At 38.2% G+C, this 21,207-nt stretch overlaps 1 protein-coding gene across 2 annotated transcripts in view; it reads left to right on the top strand.

Annotated features, from left to right (window-relative positions):
- The window catches only part of KIT (KIT proto-oncogene, receptor tyrosine kinase), a 40,308-nt gene that overhangs the window by 3,258 nt on the left and 15,843 nt on the right, over positions 1 to 21,207 (top strand). For both annotated transcript variants that reach the window (XM_072124250.1, XM_072124240.1), the window contains exons 2-4: positions 15,406 to 15,690; positions 15,915 to 16,196; positions 18,602 to 18,735. In XM_072124250.1, coding sequence (XP_071980351.1) covers positions 15,406 to 15,690; positions 15,915 to 16,196; positions 18,602 to 18,735 — 701 coding nt within the window. The remainder of the gene's footprint in view (positions 1 to 15,405; positions 15,691 to 15,914; positions 16,197 to 18,601; positions 18,736 to 21,207) is intronic.

Genomic DNA, 21,207 nt, shown 5'->3' with positions numbered 1-21,207 from the left:
TTGAATTGTTTAGAAACATAGTTCAAGCACATCTGCGAGAAGTTTCTCCCGATCACAGATGCTTTTACAGGGAAATTCTTGCAATTGGGAACTAGGACCACGTGTTTTGCATTGTTTACAAACTACGGTCATTTGTGTGAGCCTATCAAAATACATAGGGATACGTGATAGCTGTTGAAACAAAGGCCAGCAGCCGTCCAAAAAGTAAACTAGTGTGCAGGTTGAAAACACCCTACAAGCAAGTGTCTAAGCACCTCGGCTAACTGTTGTCTGGGATTCATCATATATCTTATTATTATTACAAATAATATGATTATTTCATGAAATGAAAATCGAAGGATACCATTTCTCACCATGTATGTTCTGTAACTTCAGTAACTACACATCTGCAGAGCTGCCCACCAGACTACATGCTTCTCTGTCTGTATATTTGAACATTTCGCATTTTTTATTATAGGCCTCAGGTTAATAAAGGCATAAAATGCAGGTTATAACCTACATAGGGGGTCAACTAATGGAAGCTTCAAAGGGGAAGGCATGTTTGCATGTTACAATCATCTGAAAGACAAATATGGAGTGGAATTTACAAGCAATCTCTGTACCTAAAATTCGCATACCTTGTAATCATTTAGGTAGTATGCTGTCAGTACACACCTGAAAACGAATATATTTTAGATTCCCCATAAGCTTTTATTGTGTGTAATAGGTTAGAAGATGTAAACAGGAACCACATGACAGTCCTACAATGACTCAACTACAAAGTGAGAAGTTGACATAGAGCCAGCTGTGGTCTAGTAAGTATGGAGGACGTATGTAGTCATGACCTGCATCCTAGAGTTCTCTTCTAGAACTACATCTTCCATCATGTCCAATATCACCGGCGAGGGGGAGCAACATATGGCAGACCAATTGTTTAGTAGGTGGGTTTGGAAGATTCTTAGAGTAGGTTAGATTGTAGTTTTAATTTGCCTCTTTAGGAGACTATTTCATGTGTTTTTGGATAGTGGTTAACTAAACAGGGTTCGTTGACAGCTACCTAAAGAGTATAGCCAAGTTTACTCCATAAAAATTCAGTGGCAACTGTAGAGTAAATGAAATTACAGAACATTAACAACATTTTATAACAATTTCTATCATTATTGCGCATTGATAAATTTCATATCACTGATGGTATGATTAGTAAATGCTACCCGTCATGCCATGTATTAGAGGCATTGCTGTATAGGGCACTCATGGGAGCAATCGCTTGGTAACAATGACCCTCCTATACGTCTGCAGAACAAGATTGCTCTGTAAATGACCATCATATCCTCATTAGATGACTTTCCAAAGTAATTTTTGTTGTCATTATTGGTTTATAAAGTCGTCCTGAAGAGACCTTCCCTGTTATATGATACACCTTTATTTGCCCTTCCAAAATCTGGTATGTAGATTTCTAGAGAGGATCACACTTTAGGAACTGATTGCAACAAAGTAAACACAGTATGAGAGCGATGTGTGCAAAATGTGTGTTTGTAAAGGAGTTGAAAATATTTTCATTAAAATATTTGCTTTAGTGAAAATCTGCAGAATTCAGCAAGTCTAAAGGCTCGAGATCCTGGGAGTGGGGTTAAAGATCATCTGTTATAATAGTGGCCGTGGTTTACACAGCCAATTGTTATCTGCCCTGTGCACACATGTTGGGGGTATGCAATGGGTTCCTGTGATCAGCACTCCCTTTAAAGGGATTGTCCGGGCTTTACAAAAATGCATATCAGCACATGGGGGGGCTACAAAAACAATAAAAATCTTATACTCGCCTCCTCCGGTACTCCATGGCCCATCGCAACCATGGCCCCGTTTGTTTACACGCCTGATACAACATCATGTGAATCAGGTGTGCGAAAGTAGTTGGGAAAAAAAGTGCCAGCCTGTCATGGCAGTGACTTGCAGGACCGTGGGACAGCACCAGGGGAGGCGATTGTAACATTTATAGCCCCCCATATGCTGATATACAGTCCAGAAAAACACTTTAATACCTATAATGACAGCTTGTTTCTGCTCAAGACATTAGAGAACTCTTCACTGATCTCATTTGACTGTGGGGAACCCTAATCACGAGTAGGTGCTTTCACGGGGAAACAAATTATGAAAGCTTTTTACTATAAATAGGTACTTTATACTGTAAATTCGAAAATCTGGCTCACGTTTGTTCACTATTGTGCTTCTTAATAGAAATCTGTAATTGTTCAGTATTTGTAAGCAAAATCCAGGAGAGGGTTATAAGCACTGGAAGAGATCAAGTTCTTTCCATTGTAACTTTTCTCTATGTAGGTTTCACTTCTGATTTTGGCTTTCAAAATCAAATAATGGGGCAGATTTACTTACCCGGTCCATTCGCGATCCAGCGGCAGCTGATCAGGTCTTCCGGCGATTCACTAAGGTAGTGCGCCCGATGTCCACCAGGTGTCGCTGCTGCGCTGCATCCGTCGGAGTTAACTGGAGTTCCCCAATCTATGCTGGGTACAGGTAAGTGCGTGTCGAGCAACACATTTTCTAAATACGGTGTTTTTTCCGCCAGGTTTATTACGGCCACGCCCCCCGATTACCGTCGCGTGTATGCCGGCACCGATGCGCCACAATCCGATCACATGCACCAAAAACCCGGGGCAATTCGGTGCAAATCGGTAATTTTTGGCCAACCCGACGAAAAAATGCGATTCGGCCCTTAGTAAATGACCCCCATTGACACTTTTAGTATTCAAATGTAAGCCCCAACCAGATCTAAATCACTGGAATAATTTTGGATGCATCCAACCAAATAACCTTAATACAACAGTTCGGTTATGTACAAGATAGGCTCTTAAGTTGAATTTGTATTTAAGTCGGAACTGTATATTTTACAGTTGTAGCTCCAGACAAATTCATTTTTTGTCCCAGTGACAATTGGATTTTGCTAATTTTGTGCTGTCGTTGGAAGAAGGATTATGAATTAGCTTCATTACAGACACCTTACAGCTGATCATTGCAGTCTGGGACTAAAGTAAAGCATCCAGAGAGCTTCACCAGAGGTGACAGTGGGTAAAGAGGTCCATATGTAACTAGGGGTCGTCTGTAAGTCGGTGTACTTAAGTCGAGAACCACCAGGATTACAGGAAATCTACCATCAAAACCAGACCAAGGGCACTTACTCGTAGACCCATGTACCGTGACTGTGGTAATCTTTTTATATTCATTATCCATGGCCTCCTTGGCCAAATCAACTTTTACAATTATGCTAATGAGACAGAGAGGCTCTAGAGGGTGTTACCAGAGCCCATCAATGTGGTAGCTTCACGGGCTGTTACACTGTCTCGCACTTACCCCCTCCTTCTCCCTGCTGGTCCTGCACAGTGTAACAGCCTGTGAAGCTACAGCATGGAGGGACTTTTAAAAGGAAGGAGGCCATGGATAACAAATATAAGATGATTACCACAGTCACAGTGCCTGGATACATAGGTACACCTGGTTTATCATGTTTGATCCTGATTAAAAGATGATTTCTTAAAAGGATAATATACTTAGAGACCCCCTATCCTTTCCTTTCTCAGTCACTGAATATTGTGAGGATCCTCTTGGGACATTCACTCATTTTTGCACCTAATTCAAGTTCTTATTCATCTTCTTGTATGCAAAGAACGACTGACCCGTTGTTCATGATGCAGGTATAGTGTAAAATTTCCTATTGCATCTTTTGTCTGCAAGATGACAAAATGGAGACAAGACTATGTTCACATTTGTGTCGGAGGTTTCCGTCATTCTGCTAAATAATAGGACCAGAATGAGGATAATAACATATTGCCCTAGTTTTTAATCTGCCAGATAACATATTCCAAAAAGCCTTTTGGGGGATATTTAGTAGGGCTTGTACGCTAGTTTTCTGGGGTGCGAACCCTGAAATAATGGGAATTACTAGCAAACTGCTAGCAAGTGGGCAATGGGCGGGACGAGGGGGGGGGCACAGCTGCGCACTCACTATAGCCTATGAATTATCATGACTTAAAGTTCACAGGTAATTGCCGGTCATGGCACAATTTTACACCAGGCAAGGTTTGGCGTAAAATTGTACACTAGATGGGGACAATTGGGATTCCATTTTCTCCCTGATATTTGACATTAACTGTAAAGGTATAATACAGTATGTGTAAACCACTGTGTAATCCTATCACCAAGATATTATTATACCTAGTATGTATATTAGAATTATATCAGGAGTTTTTCCTACAAGTTTCTTTCTGGTGTAATATAATGACTTTGTGTTTTTATATCCAGTCATTTAATCTGGTTCTGATGGAAGGACTTATAACTTAGTTCAGAAAAATTCCGCAATTTCCATCTCTGAACAATCATTAGTTTCATTATACACACCGTAATACCAACACCAGGCAGGTGTGCCAGGGACTCAGTTCCCTTTGCTTTTTCCTCACATGCCGATTATTTACATTTCCCATAATTTCTGTATAGTCCTTGATTACATGATTTCTGCTTTTTTTAACAGAACACAACAGGTATATATTTCCGGCTGTGTTTTGACAGCATGTGAGACAAGAGGCTTGATTTCCAGCTTACTTATAATCACATGCAGCGTAAATGACTGCTTTTACTTTGCCAGTGTTTCTGAAATCATGACCCTCATTTAGTGTAAGAATGATTACCTTTTGGTCATAAACGTGATGCAGTTTTATTTTTATGACTACTTCTACACGAGGCCTCTCGGATGCTATTATGGGTAGTAATTGAGCACTGGTTTAATGACATAATTTGACTTTAGGGGAGCTGGCCTCGACCTGAAACCACTAAGCATCTTGCTATGCAATGAAGAGAGAGTTAAGTGGACAGTAAATGTTAATTGGGCCTTGAAATCCTCTCGTTGTCTGTAATGTCTACATGACCAGATCTATTTACATGTCTGCCTTGTCAGGGCTCCAGAATTGTGAACTTAGTAATGCCATCATATTGGCCTGTGAAGACTATTCCGGTTTATAAAATATAATTTGATGGCACACGTTACGGTTGTTGTGGGGCCAACATGTAGCCGCTTTCTATCCAAAAGCACTGGGTCGGCACACTTTACAAGGAAAGCAATTGTAAATTTGTTATTGATGGTAAATGGTAACACATTTGGCTAAACTTACATGGCCAACAAAAAGCATGAAATCAATTCATTTGCTAACTGCGCCAGCAAAGTGTTTTACCACCTTCTTGGCCTCTAAGTATGCCTTCACTTTCGAAGAATTATTTGTAAGATTTTATATTTTTTGGGATTGACATTTATAGTCTCTTTATAATCTCCTCCCTATTATACAAAAATATCCAACAGGTTAAGATTTAAAACTTTGCCAGTCTTGTATTAGTTACGACATATATTAGTGTATTCATAAGCTGGACTGGAGTAAGCGTTGCCAAAACCTGTGTGGCCTCAAATCAACCTCCTAACACTTTTTATTTGAAGCTATACGGTTTCTATGATTTTGGTTTGCCCTATTAATAGACTTTCAGAAACTGAATGAAAAAAGTAAAGATAATAGATTTCCATATAACGTAAGGGAAAGTTTTTATGTGGGCTACCAGAGCAGAGTGGAGCTTGTCCATGTGGATAATCAGGGCATTCATCTTCCCATGCTGTAGAGATGGTATTCTGTTCCCATTGCTCTATAGATTTTCAGAATTAGCCTGGACCAAACCAGTGTAAGGCCCCATGAACACGACCATATGAGGGGCCCATTATGTGGCCACACAATTTGTGTTTGCATCCCAGCCCCTAGAGGGGAGTCTCTGGCATTGTGCTTGGCTACCTATGGAAAGATGATGGGCGAGGAGCTCCATATACTATGCCCAGGTACAGCCTGGGTGAGTATACGACTGTGTTATAGACACCCAACCTTATAATTTTCCAGTCTCCATTTGGGAGCCAATTTGTAAACATCCAAAATATTGTTAATAATTCTCAGACACATTTTGAAAACAAAAATGTGGTCTGGTTGATGGAGTCAAGCTGGATAATTGCTGAACAACCATAGGGTGCAATGTGGACCGCAAGATGGATTTCAGTCCACTAAAATATTATGAATGCTGAAAATGTTCATAATACCATTGAGGTGGATGGCTAATTTTCATTTTAAGGTTTAAAATGGGAAAACTTTTAAAGAAAACAAGGTGAAGCATTGAAAACAATGGTTTATTTTACTGTAAGCATTAGAGAAGTCAACAGAAAACCAATGTTGCCCACAAACCACAGCTGTTACATTTGATATCATTATATTTACACCTTGAATTTTTCCATTTGCCTTCATGGCAGATTTCAGGAATTTGAGTCATTTCCACCCGACTTTATTTTATAGAAAAAAGACAAGAGGAAACAAAGAATTCATAACATCCTTGATGAACAGTCCTCTCTTACTACTAAAGTAGCACTTGTCTACATTAGGAGGGAAATGTCTTTCAGTCGGTTCAATCATAAGGAGCGTTGGCTTATTACCATCCCTATTTTCAGTCATTTTAGGAACCAAAAAATGTCATTTCAATTGTGATGCTTTCATTGGAGATATTACGCCTAATGATATCAGTAATTGGTAATGCCTTTACATTAATAAGACAAATAAAGAAATGTTATAGGACATTGTGTCCCCGCCACTAAAAACATTTCCGGCATCATTTTATTTATTTATTTTAATTAACTGATTTGCAATGGAGTTTTCTGGAATCAGAAGAGAAAATACTAAAGTCACTGGTTGTTTGGAAAAATATACATGGTTGGACAACTATTTTAACAGGGGAAATATTCCAGGAAATTTCCCAATGCATAGGCTTCAGTTATCAAATGGAAGGCAAAATTGTATTAAAATGGGACTGTTAAAACCACTGGCCTGTGTGTAAGCCCAATGCAATTAATTTATCTGTGTTCTATCTGTTAAATCAATGGCACACAGACAAAAACTACGTTTGCATCCTAAGGGTGATGACTTCTGACAATGATGAACACAACACTCTGTTTGCACTTGTTTCCCTTTGCCTGTATTGTTGCATTTTTTATGTTGCTTAAAAGATGCAAACAGCATGCCAACATTTCAACCTTATAAACACATATTTAGTGTAGTAGGAAGCTGCACTGGTAATCAGGAGATCATGGCCAGATGGCACATCTTCTGTATGGTAGAGACTAAACTAGTATTCAGCAGATCATCGACGCATGGTATAGTCTGGAAAAGAGAAGACTAAGAGGGGACATGATTAATTTTATATAAATATATGAATTGTCCATATAAAAAATATTGTGTTTAACCTGGACAAGTTGTTCCAGGTTAAATCAAATCAAAAGGCAAATAGACACTGTCTCCATCTGGACAAAACAAGGTTTAATCACCAGAGGCGACAGGGCTTTTTTACTGTGAGAACTGTCAATCTGTGCAATAGCCTTCCTCAGGCGCTGGTCACAGTAGGGGCAGCAGAGAGCTTCAAGAAGGGTCTAAATCCTTTTTACACCTAAATAACATTGATGGTTATGTGATATGGAATTGTTTCCCCTAAATCCCTTCCTCATCCAATCCCTCCCTATTGTGAACTTGATGGACATGTAAATTTTTTTAACCGTATAAACTATGTAACCAGCTGTACATCATTTCCATCTTGACCTTAAAACACATCTTCAGCCTAGTAGGCGGCTGCACTTGTATTCAGCAGGTCACGGTGAGTCTGCATAGTCAACGAGCTGGTCATCATTTCAACCTTAGGAGATCGTGGCGTGTCAGCATTGTCACTTGCTGCCTGTTCTTCTGTTGCTAGACAGATAGCTCAATAGCAACACTAGCTACAATTACTCATTAGTGAATGTAACAGAATTGGAATCTTTCCTTCTTTTATTTACTGCAATATACCATATAGTATTTACAATATATATAACACTTTTGTCTTCGGAATGTCTACCAAATGCTTGTTTATTGTAATTTCCTTGCTTATTGTAAGTATTGATTGTGCATCTTTGTCTCCTGTGAAGGAAGAATTTCAGACATACTACAAAAAAACTAAACACTGAGGAGGTGCTCTTAGGATTAAATAGTCAGGGTTTGTTGCCTTCAAAGAGCAGTAAAATGTGAGAATAAGATTTTAAGGTGTGTTAAAACCAACAAAGCTTTTTCTGCCTTTATGGATCAGCCACCTTGGAAATGTGCAATAACCATAAAATAGAAAAAAGTGAAGCTTCACTTGTATTCTACTTATAGCAAAACCAGTATATAAGATGACATTTTCTAAGAATAGATGAAAATATGTTTTGTCCCAACTCTAAGACACATGCAATGTTTGTTACCTTCATCCCATGACACGTACATATTGAGCTGGTAGATTATCACGCACGGAAAAGAATCTAAGTCTTGTCCACAGCGGTTGACAGAACAGAGCTTGTTTTCCATGCCCATGATACAAGGAGCTTTCTACACATCATATAAATTGATTGAAATGGAATTCTTTATAAAGGTTTATGAAAGAAGCACTCACATAAGAACAAAAGAAGTCTTTACTGGGGCCTGATTACCATTAACATTGGATTATCTACGGAAAGGAAACTTGTGATCTTGTGTCAGCTTTAAGTAAACAGTTATGCTATTATTTGAGAAGTAATGCTAATGTCAAAGTACAGTCAACCTATACAAGTGCTCCTATATGACCTATAGATAAATATATTCTACATTCAAAGTGCAAATCGGCCCTTTTTAAAATGTTTGACAAGTCAGAAATTTTGGTCAGTTGTGGTCCCTTCATCAATTCTTCATTCCCGTGTTCCTTTGCCTGGACTGTCCTTAGGCAGTTGAGTACATCGAATTTGTGAATACTTTACAATGAGAACGGTTACAAGTGTAGTTCCCACCTGTGTTCCAAGTGCACCAAATAAACACGACGCCTGTTGTTTGCTCATTAACAATGCCTACTTATCACATGATTGCTGGCAAACGTGTCACCTATTTATACTGAGCAGCGGTACAGAGTCACAAGATTGTGACAAGATTACAGTAGAAGCCTCCCTGATCCATTAGAATATGTTCCTGGATTTAATTTTCTCTGTTATCTGTAATTTCAAACTGGGAAAACTCAGATTTTATGCTGGAGCCACATAAGGAGTAAATGCTGTGTGGTGGGTGTCAGAAATCCCCTGTTGGCTAACCTGCTACTCTGTGTATTTTTAACAAATTCTACTTTTAAGTTGACCATATACATTAATGTTCGCTAAACCTGCTGATTTTGGCACAATTGGTTGACCAGCCCCCAGTGTCAGCTGATTCATATAGGATAAGGGTGTTCGATTTTAGAGCTCTCTGGCAGCAACTTTTTTAGCCAAGCCTATGTGATCATAAGATTGTCAATCACAAGAAATTCAATATTCTGCATGGTCTTTTGGCCTTCCCACCCATTACATGTATGTACATTTAAAAGGTGAAGTAATATTTATCCATCTGCCATCTGCTGTCATCGTTATCTTACTAGGAATTATCAGCATCCAACAATTCCAGTCAATAGCGGAGGTGGTGGTATGACACTCATGCGAAATGGGGATGCGTTCCATCACATTGCTGTTCATTACAATTCTTGTGGGAATTCAGGTTCAGATGGAAATGCATATGGACTGCACTTGAATGTACATTGAAAGGTTCATCCAACATGTCAATAAGGGTCCTTGTAGATTTGGATGTGACAGCTTATCTCCTAAAATACAGACTTTATTCACAATCAGTAATGTAGTGTATATCAGTAGGTACACTGCTAATGGTGAGATCAATCATGGGGCACTTAGTAGCTCCTGTTCTATATAGGACTTCCTAACTATAATGTATTGTGTACTATAATCTATTATCGTCATATGGGGACGAGATGACTTATGGACCTACTTGGTCAGTGACTTATGTACTCCTTTTGTCACTGCACATAGTTAAACTGGTCAATTAGGTCTATGAAGTTGAGTAATGCTTGATCCAGGGCTTTTCAATTACAAAATACAATCAATTTAGACAACAGTCTTGCCAGGATGTGGTAATATAATGGTAATATTCTCCATATATACTTTTATACAGCCAACCATCAATGAAGTAGCTTTTAAAAGTTTTTTCAAAAATAGCAGTTTCACTGGGCATAAGCATCATTCTACTTTAAAGGACACCTGTCATCAGGTCTCTGCCACTAGTCCTGTCACCTCTACCTGTTGGAGCAGCTCACAAGGATCCCATCTAGTTATTTCACTAGATCTTTATCTAGTTATTTCATACATTATTCAGTGTAAAATCATCGATTTTTTATCATGTAAATGAGGCTGGTCACATGGTCAGAGGCAGTGATGTCACCCCTGTTACCCCTCCCCTCTCCTCCCCCTGCTCATGTCTGTGTGTAATGTATAGTAAAGCATGGCTAGTGTGTGTCCTGCATCTGCTGACATGCTGCATCCTCCTAGTACACAGACATCAGCTACACATGTATCTGACATGTTCTGCTGTAACATGGCTGCCTGGAGCTGCTGTATCTCTCCTATATACACACACATGCACACACAGGCTGCAGGGGGCGTGGCCACCAGCACCAGGAAGCACATCATTATACAGCCTCACATCATTATACAGGCTGTCAGTCATGCACTGGGGGTGTGGCTGTGCCTCCCACTCATGAATAGAGTGGACAGCTTGAATATGCTAATGCTTCATTGGACATTTCACAGGTCATTTGCATACAGCTTTAGGACCTCATTGCTTAGGTTTACAGGCATGTAGAGGGACAATGAAGGGATAGAGGCAATGCTCTCTAATGGCAGTTTATGAAAATATATTTAGTTTAGGGGGGGTTATTCTGCATGACGGGTTCTCTTTAATGGTCTATACTGTATGTGTTGTCAGACAACTTATATTGTACTTGTATAGTTATAGATATCCCCCAAAAGAGGCATAATGTTAAGTGCATGTGTGCCTAAGACGATCTCAGGACATAATCTCTGACCTCCCACCTTGAATTACAAAAAAACAAGTAAAATAAGTAGTTTCCCATATGTGTGGGCAGTCCCTATCTATTCGACAAGTTCTAATTTTCAATGTGAAATTGAAGGGCTTGTCGCTTGGGATAGAATTACATAATATTAAATAGCAAGATGTAGACTGTGCAGGGCTGGGAATTTATTACTGGATTAAGGCACCTGTCCAGTCTGTGACTTTTTCAATTATGACAAATTTTACAGTTCGTAAAAGGTCGATTTCTTCATCATTCCTGTTTTGTGTGTGTTTTTAAACTATTCGTCATGGGATTTAAGATACAGTTTCTGAAGATTATTGTTTATTATAGCTTGAGTATATGCGTCATCACAATGTTGGCTTCTTTTATCACTTTAAGTTGTAAAGACATGAATCTATACAACGTATAACATATATACATATTATAGATTATTGAATGTGCAACACAGTAATAAAATAAGGATTCAAAAGTTCTGTATGAAACTATCAGAATGCCGTAACATTCATAAAGCAGGTGCTGGATGTTAAAGGGGTTGCACAGGATTTGGAGAGCATTGCTGTTTTTCTTCCAAAAACAGCACCACACCTGGTTGGTAGTGGTATTGCTTAATGTTAATAACTTACTTGTCATGAAGGTTTTGGAAGAGAGCATATATATATATATTATACGTTTGCTAACATTATCCCCCTCTAAAGTTAATCATAGTACTTTAGGGGGTTCAATGCAAAAACATGGCTGCTAGTTAGCCACGGTACTTCAAGAAACACTCTAGACAAAACTGAAACATGATATTGTGCCTAGTGCAGGACCTGAGACGCAGGTGCAGGACATCTATTTTTGTGGGGGGTTTTTTCCAATTCTTCAGACGGGCCACATAATCTTTACAAAAAATGTTTAATTTGTAATGTCCCTGGTACATTCCTTATATAGTTCTTGGTACATACCTGCCACATGGAAGGATTAGCACAATGTGGTATGTTTATTTATTTAACTTGTTTGTTTTTATGGTTATAATTAAGTGAAACAGACGCCTGGTGTTATTATAATGTCCCGGAACTGAACATATATTAATTTTAAAAGGAAAATACATTTCCTGTTGTAATTTTAGTAACATCCCTCCTCGCTGGCTGCCACCCCCTTATTGTATTGTTTGTCTGTTTGAGGAGTGGGCAGTGGGCCAGTCTAACAGTTTGTGCATTTCAGGTCTTTCCAGGTTTTCTGAGTGCATTGCAAATTGTGTGGAAATCCTGAATGACTCTCATCATTGTAAAGTTAACAAGTGGCCGGCAGAGATGTTTTTTTCTCTATTTGGTGTAGTTTACCGCATTATTATCTTCTGCATAGTTACAGTACATTATACATTATAGATCAAAATTATGGAATGCCGCCTCATAGAACCAACTACAGACGGTCCCCTACTTAAGAACACTCGACTTACATACGACCCCTAGTTACAAACGGACCTCTGGATATTGGTAATTTATTGTACTTTAGTCCTAGGCTACAATAATCAGCTGTAACAGTTATCACAGGTGTCTGTAATGAAGCTTTAGTGTTACTCCTGGTTCTTATGACAATACAACATTTTTAAAAATCCAATTGTCACAGAGACCAAAAAAGTACTGGCTGGGATTACAATGATAAAATATACAGTTTCAACTTACATACAAATTCAACTTAAGAACAAACCTACAGACCCTAGACCCAGATCTTGTATGTAACCCGGGGACTGCCTGTATATGGTGAATATATAAAAGATCTAATTTTGCTGCAGCCGTCACATGTGAACTTAGAGATATCACTAGCCTGACCAGCATATCCGTGTGTATATATCTTATATCCGTGTGTTCCGAATTTGATAATCCACATAGTTTAGTTTTTCAGTGTATAAGTATTTACAACGTAACATAATATGGGGAGGTTACTGTGTAAGGTTAATAAATCACCAGGAGAGCCAACTCGTGGGAACAGTGTTTTATTGATAAGAGATGATTATTTTTAGGACCGGGTCTACATTTAACAACCATTGAGATAATCGAGATTGAGACAGACCAACTGTTTAGGGCTCTAAATAAAATGAGAACTAATCTTTATTGCTACTGTATTGTAACATATGTTACTGCTGTTTTTATTTCATAGCATTTCAATGGTGTTTTATTGAATTTGAGTTGAATTATGGAAGTTAAAAAAGGAAGTTGGTTAATTTGTAAACTGTATATTGTAAAATTGTATAGCATGCAATTAAAATGATAGAATAAAAAAAATTGTTATAATTATGAATACAAGACTTTAAACCAGACCTCCATTTGTGGTACCTCTTCTATCCAGACCAGGTTTTTCTAAAAGGTTTTTAGTTCCACCAGAAATTATATACGTTGGTCATCTTCTTTGAGAATACGATCCCTCAAAATACCAATTTTTAATGCAAAGTTAGGTTGGCATCTCAAAATCTTGGTCCTAGTTTTGATTTTGGAGCTATAGCTTCATTGTAGATAACTCCTGTTGGTGACAGCATCTCAGGAATTATCCTACAATATATTGACTTTAAGAAAGGCATATATTCTGAGTTAGCCTTTTAGTAAACTTTTTTTTAGGAGAGTGCTTTATTGTTTCTTATAATATCTTGGAAACAGGTCAAAACAGTAAACAGGGAGGATGTAAGAGAAGAGCTGATGACCATCTTCATGATGTTGATCTAATGATGCTTCACCTTGGTTATTTTCTTTGCGCACTTTCAGGCAAAGGTTATTGGAACTTCCTTTGACTTCATTGGATGCCCTTAAAGAATTATGGCAACTCTTATGTTAGTTCTGTTGTTCCCCAGATGGAAGGGAAGATGAAGTTTATTCAAAGACTTTTAGGCATACATGGATATTAGGGCCTGGATTTAGTGTTTAATTAGTATTTTGATGAACTATTTCCTAAACTTATGTGATGAACATATCTATGATTTTATTCCAATATAGAAATGTGGCCATTGTTAGCTTAGATGTGAATCTTACAATCATGGATTGTTGATGCATAGTGATTTTATCAGTTTATAATACCTTACCTATGGGTTTCTACATAGAACTTCACACATTCAGCTCTGGTGTTTGGCGTGTACCCTACAGGAAAACAGTCATACAGATGCTAGACGCTAGTTTCCTGGTAAGGTAGAGCGCTATAAATCTGTCTTCAGCTTTTTGGTTTTGTGGTGTTGTCCATCAGAGATGTAAGCCATATCTGTGCTTGGATGTAAAGATAAGGGATATGAGTAAACATTGAACATACATTTTTACTGTAAACTGCTATCAGTCAAAGCTGAAGCTGATGAAAAGCAACAAAAAGTCTGTGAATTATCATTCTTTGTTTCTACCAGTTATTATTCTTATTGTATGTACTTCATCTAATTTTTGAGAACTTTAGGTAGTAGGCTATATGGCTGCCATTGACAAGATGGACTCTTTGACTCCAGAGTGTTTGCATAACTCGCTAAATGTAAAATACAGTATCCATGGAAAATCCTTTATGGCTGCATTTTCATGTCTGTGCCTTGCTATATGCTGCCGTTTCTGGCCCATCCACAACAAATTTATTCCAATTATCAGACAAGAAACCGTGTCTAGAGAACATATTGAAAAATAAGCCTTGAATGTCTACCCTGTAAATCTTATTGATATGGTCTTAAATCGTTGTGAACTTTTCAATAATCTTCGCCTACATTCGTAGAACAGTCATTATAAGAAACTTTTGTACATATATCTGACCACAGAAAAATGCTTCTTTCTCCTGTTATATGGCTCTTGTCCTTCCCCTTCCTAATCCTTCAAAACACTCTGTCATCTATGATAAGTCTCCCTTATCTTTTCAAAGACAGGCTGTTAGCCCACTAAATTATCATATTACTGCTATCTATAGAAGGCTCTGGGGAGTAGAGAGGAGCCAAGTGAAAGAAAAGCATAGGCACACTCACAACATGCTTCAGCCCATTGTCCACTGCATAATTCATAGTGATAACATATAATTCATCTCTATAATGTTTTTTTTATATTTGAGAGAGTTGGGAAGCAGGGTCTTCTGTTTACTCCATGTTCTGACTATGAGGGAAATACGTTTCCTCAACTTACTGACTGAGCTGAAGACAGCTTAAACAATATGTGTTATTTCTCAAGTACATAGACATTTTATCCTAAAAATGATATATAAAATGTTTCTATACACTTTAATTTCCTTCCTCATATACCGTATTTTTCCGACTTCTAGATGATCTTACTTTTGGGTTCATATCAGCCTTTTGTATAAAATATATATATATATATATATATATATATATATATATATATATATATATATATATATATATGAAATGGCAATTCTGTCCCCAGCAGCATTTGGTGATTTTAATATTTGTTTTTCATTTTGCAGCAGAAACATCTCCCACGATATCTATTGCTGGAAGGCGGCAACTTGTGAATGCCGGAAGTGTATTCAGGGTGTCTTGTAAAGATTCTGCCCCAGTAGAATGGTATACCCAAAAACTGGGACATGGTAAGAAGCCAAGGTCTGTTCCTCGTTCTCAAATACAAAATTCAGTTGATGGAGTTGACCTCGTAATCTCAAGAGCGGAACGCAAGCATACCGGAAAATATATCTGTGTGAATAAAGGCGTCACCCCTACAGATAACCAAGCCTTCTACCTCTTTGTTAAAGGTAAGTTCACACTGTTCTCTGCACTGTACTGTAAGTTAAGTTAACCTTCAAGACACATAATTTTATCACTTTACAAGCTTTCTAGTACAAGAAAAGTTGTGTTTCTTTATAGACAACTCACATAGATGGGCCTGTCCCTATCTGCTTTTTGTAAAACATGAAATTACCAGAAACCAAGATTTACAGTGCTTAAAATTGTTATAACGTCTTGCATTTTATTTCAGATTTAAGCAATCCATTCCTCGACATGCCGGGATATTACGATGTGAAAGAAGGCGAAGACATTTATGGCATCTGTCTGCTCTCTGACTCGGATGTTACAGACTATTCCATCACAAAATGTGACAGATCACCCCTGCCTAAAGGCTTAGTTTATGAAAATGATATTGAGAATGGCATTACCATAAAAAAAGTACAGACCAATTTTGGCGATTGCTATATGTGTTCAGTGAATCAAAATGGAGCTGTTAAGACCACCCATGAGTTCAGATTGGTGGTGACTCCAGGTGAGTTATTTTGATGCATTGATATCAGACTTTTTTTTTTGCTGTTTACATATGTGACTTTTTTTTGCTAGATTTTACTTAAAGGTATTTGCTTAAGCTTGTTTTCCAGCGAAGAGTGTTGCTTTATTGGTGTTGCTACACTGTTGACACTGCTAGACTTATGAAAATCTTTCAAATATACATTTTTTTATCTTGTGCTAAAGATTTGAGAGTAATAAAAAGATATATTCTAATATATACAAACCACTTTTGCAATGTGTTTGCCTGCCCAATCCTTCCCTTCACACACATTTTTGGGAAATCAGGGTTGAATTTACTGATAACACATTCCACCCAACTGTACAGAATACTATGAGAAATACATACAGTTGTAGGATGCAAAATCAATTAAACTAGAACAGTATGGAGACCGAAATCATCCCTGTCCAACCCGGGTGCCACCCAACCTGCTGCCCTTTTTCTCCTCTTGGTCTTGCTTCTTGATGGAGCTGAAGCGGAGGAGAGCAGAGCCAGGTAGTACTGCGTCACACCAAAAGTCTTACATTAGAGAGCTCCAAAACATTACTGGGGATCAAAATGGTGCATAATTGACGACCTTTTTAATCTGTAATGTGGCTTTTAGGGTGTATTACTTTTATATATGTTTTTGACAGTTATTCATAGATATAAGTCAAAGGTAGTCATTTTTTTATCTCCCTAAAACTGGGTCAGATTTCCAGATCTGTGAAAAAATAGGACCTACTGAAGTTGGTGACTTGAACCTGTCATGGCAATTAACTCACCCAAAATAATGACTTCATTAAAAGCTATGTTTGAAATGCATTGCCCTTATCCCTGAAGGGTTCCTTTGCATTGCTTCAATGTTACAAAAAATCACTTTGTAAACTTAAATGCAACTCATCATTCACACTAATTGAGTCATGCATATTAAAATTTACTTGCATTGCCCCACCTCCTTGTTCCTGATTGACAGCTCTAAGTGATATATGCTGCTATATAAAACATTGAGAGAGAGAGAGCTCTGTTAAATCATTGGGCACTTAAGTAATCTTACCAGGATGACATATAAGGTCTTATTACATCTGCAACATCTACCTCATCTATGTGTCTGACCATATGAAATCACCGCACCCTCCATGGAGGATGGAGAAGAAGTAAAATTCCATGAAGGATGGGGAGGAGATGAAGTCCAAGGAGGATGTTGTGATTTCAAGTGATCAGATATATACATGATGTACAGTTTGCTAATGTTATGAGGCTAAAGGACCTGTGATGATGTTATCTTGGTCACATGACAGATGGGAGGTACCGGCCAACCAGAACAAGCCTTCACTGATGCCAAGGAATATAAGATAAATTAGAGTTATGTGGATTTAAGGGAAACAATTTTTAGCTAAATGAAGGGTGTCAGATAGTTCACATGGCTCTATAGGAAACTGTCACTAGCTGTATATGTAAAAATGTGGTTCCAGGTTCTCTTCAAGCTACTGTATGTGGTAGCTGCTCTAGAGATACTCAAAAAGCATTGGAGTATATATATATATATTTGTGTGTGTATAGAACTTGGTGTTTTATCCTTTTCTTAATACTGGAAAACCTTTATTTCTTTGTTATTACAATGATATGACATTTATAGGGTAATAGTCTCCCAAGCCGCCTACAAAATGACTTTTCTTATCATTCAGAGAATGAAGTCATGATGCTGTGCTTCAGCTGTAGCCCTGTCTTATCCATTAACACGTGACCCCAGCTACTAATGATCTTGCATTCTTCCCTGGAGTATAGCGTACTCTATCCATCCTATATTAAGCAAATGAAGATTAAGTTCTCCTTCTAGGCACAGATCCTTTATACTAAATAACACAAAGAGAAACTAATGTTTTAAACAATTAGAAATGTGCCCTTTGTTACTCCTGTGCCATAGAGAGGGGTCATGTAGATTTCACCATATAACTGTACATAGTTTTTTGCCTGCAATATACACCTCTGTTCACGTCCATGTTAGGATACTCTGTTGCAAGTATACAAATATATATAATATAGTTTTATAGTAATATAGAATATATATATATATATATTACATAGATAATATAATAATATATTGGAACAGTGAAATGCAGCATGCCTTCCAGTAGAACGATGAACACTATAATGTATACTTGATGGACCCCATTATACATTAAAGGGGTGCTGCTGTTTCCATCTGTCATGTAATTGATCTCACTGCTGTAACTTTTATCGCTCTGTTCCTATGATATAAGGAAATAAAATAAATATTTTGCGCAAATGTGAACTTTTTTATTTCCTGGAAGATGCTGCTATTTATACATTTTCTAACTTTCTTACATATTTGGTAACAGAATGTTACAGTATTTTTACTCTTTTTATATATTTGTTTTTTTTAGTTCATAAGAGAAGACCAAGGGTTTCCCTAACAAAATCTAGCCTGGTGGTTAAAGCAGGGGAACCCTTTGAGGTGACCTGTGTGGTGAGGGATGTTAACACTGTGGAGGTCAACTGGATAGATGCACCTACCATGGTAAGTAGATGCTTGGGTGAATGGTATGAGTTGTGAATGTGCCATTTCCCACAAGATATCAATCACTTTGTCTTTCAACAACATCTCATGCTGTATTTGCAAAATGAAAACACGTCTCTGAATAATGGCCTGCAAACAATACTGAATTATTAAAACGTGGTTGTGCCGCTTACGTATTAATTTGCTGTTTTGGCCACATAAAAGCTTTTGTGATTTGAAAGGCTCCTTTAATGAAGGGAAGGATTGCTCTGTGATGACAGCTGGTGGGTGTCTTGAATTCTCAGTGCACTATAAACACCAGTCTGTAGATCTAGTGGCAGGCGCCCTGGAGTGTATTTCTGAAAACTTCGTTTAGAGCGAGCCAATCTTAGCAAATAAGAGAATAGTGGGATTGTCCGCAAATGAACGCATAGACACATTTCACAAAGCTGGACATTTTTTACTGGAACAAAGTAGGATCTTTTTCTCTGGGGATTTACACCACACACTATTTGCCCTCCTGAAATAAGCAAAAATTTAAATAAAATTTACATTTTATCAAACGCACCAATTATTTTGGAAGGTTTATATAATTATAAATTATAATGTCAACTCTGTTATTGCCCCAATATGTAATGACAGCCATTCATGCAAGTTATACATTCTGGTCATGTATGGATATAAACAATATATTTTTATTTTTATAGCACCATCATATTTCACAGCTCATGGAACACTAATACAAACTAAGGCTAAATTCACACTGCCGTGAGCCCGCCGCACCGTAGTACGGCGGGCTCACGGCAGCGCGGGGAGAGGAGGAGGAGGTGAGCGCAGCTCACCCCCGCCCCTCTCCATAGAAACTAATGGCGCACGGCGCCGTAATACGGGGAAAGATAGGACAGGTCCTATCTTTCCCGGAGGCTACGGAGCGGTACGGTGCCGCACGTGTGCTGCACCGTACCGCTCCCGTACAGGGCCGTGAGCCCATAGGAGTGTATGGGGGACGTATATCGGCCGCATATACGTCGGCCGTATATACGTCCCCCATACTGTAGTGTGAATGTAGCCTAAGACATTACTGAGCAACAGTGTCTGATAAAGCAATACTAATGAGGGCCTTGCTCGTAAGAGCTTACAATCTATGAATTGAAGAAACAATTGAATTACTAGTATAAAGGACCTTCAGTTGTTGTTGTCAGGTTAATCTTAATCTGTTTAACAGTTATCACTCGTTTGATACCATAATTCTGTAGTGTACCAAATGATGCCTCCAGTATATTGGTGGAGATTCATTAAACCTTCTCCGCCAGTTTTGTGGCAGAAAAGGCACATTAATCTCCCCGTACTCACTAGTTTTTCACTTTGGGCGGGTGGAGGATGGGCATGGAGCTAAAAACTCCACCAGTTAAGATTTGGTCTACAGGTCTGAACTGTAGCCTGTATCTATTGAGTGGCTATTGAGCCTCTTAGTAGATACAGGCACCAGAGTGCCATGGAGGGAATTTCGAACTTCATTAGGATTTGCAATATAGGATCTGGCATTGTTGAGTTTCAATGACTCACCTTCCATAAGGATTCAATCGTGGGCATGAAAGTGTATTGGGAAGGGGGTCATGTGGAATAGCCTTTTTCAGCTATTAAAGGTTTATGACTTACTCAATCAACTGCTCCATTATACGGTAGACCAAGGTAACAGAACTTAGGGAAATAAACATACTGCAGCTCCTTGCCCTGGGGTACCTGAACTGGCTGCCTTGGGTTTATATTCTCCCTGAAGCATTGCTGTGCCCTAATCTACCCAGTTTGAGGACTTTCTAGAGCTGTTTAGCCATGGGCATTTCAAGAAAAACCAGGAAGCATGCTGTCTGCATCCATGTTGCTATGGCCATCTCCGTTTACAGCATCACGGTAACCATGCTCATGAAAGGTTGTACGACTGAATATTCTGTGAGAACTTCATTCCATTGTCCATGTCGTCTGTCACTCTCCTCTTAAAAGATCTGCCCAAAGGTCATCCAGGTATTGTTTGCAAATACAGTGGGGTGGCCGTGTATGTGTCATTGTTTGATCAGTGCTATCAGATGTTCAGAGCTCAGGTTACTGTCTGTCAGCTATCTAAGAATGACATTTCATAACAACCTACCATTATATGTACACAACATAGGGACATTCGGATATTTGGAACACCATGTACAATAACATTTAAAAAAAAATTTCTATCAATTTCCTCTCATACCATCTTGTGCTTTTTGGAAACATCCAGCGCTTGCTTTTTTGCTACGAATTGTACTGTTCAGGAGTTTGGGAAACATATGTAACTTTAAAAAAAAAGAGCCATATTGATTGTTTTAAGGATTTCCCATATAACTGAGTCACAGCTCATGAATTTCCATTAACTTTTTAATGGTTATTTAAACTTCTGAAAGTTAATAATACTATTTTTAAGTTTGATAAATTCTTTAAACATTTAAGTTTAAAAACAAAAACTTT

Source organism: Engystomops pustulosus, chromosome 1 (genome assembly GCF_040894005.1).
Source record: "Engystomops pustulosus chromosome 1, aEngPut4.maternal, whole genome shotgun sequence".
In the NCBI taxonomy this organism is placed as follows: domain Eukaryota; kingdom Metazoa; phylum Chordata; class Amphibia; order Anura; family Leptodactylidae; genus Engystomops; species Engystomops pustulosus.
Note: the sequence above shows the minus strand (reverse complement) of the source record. Positions and strands in the feature narration are given on the sequence as shown.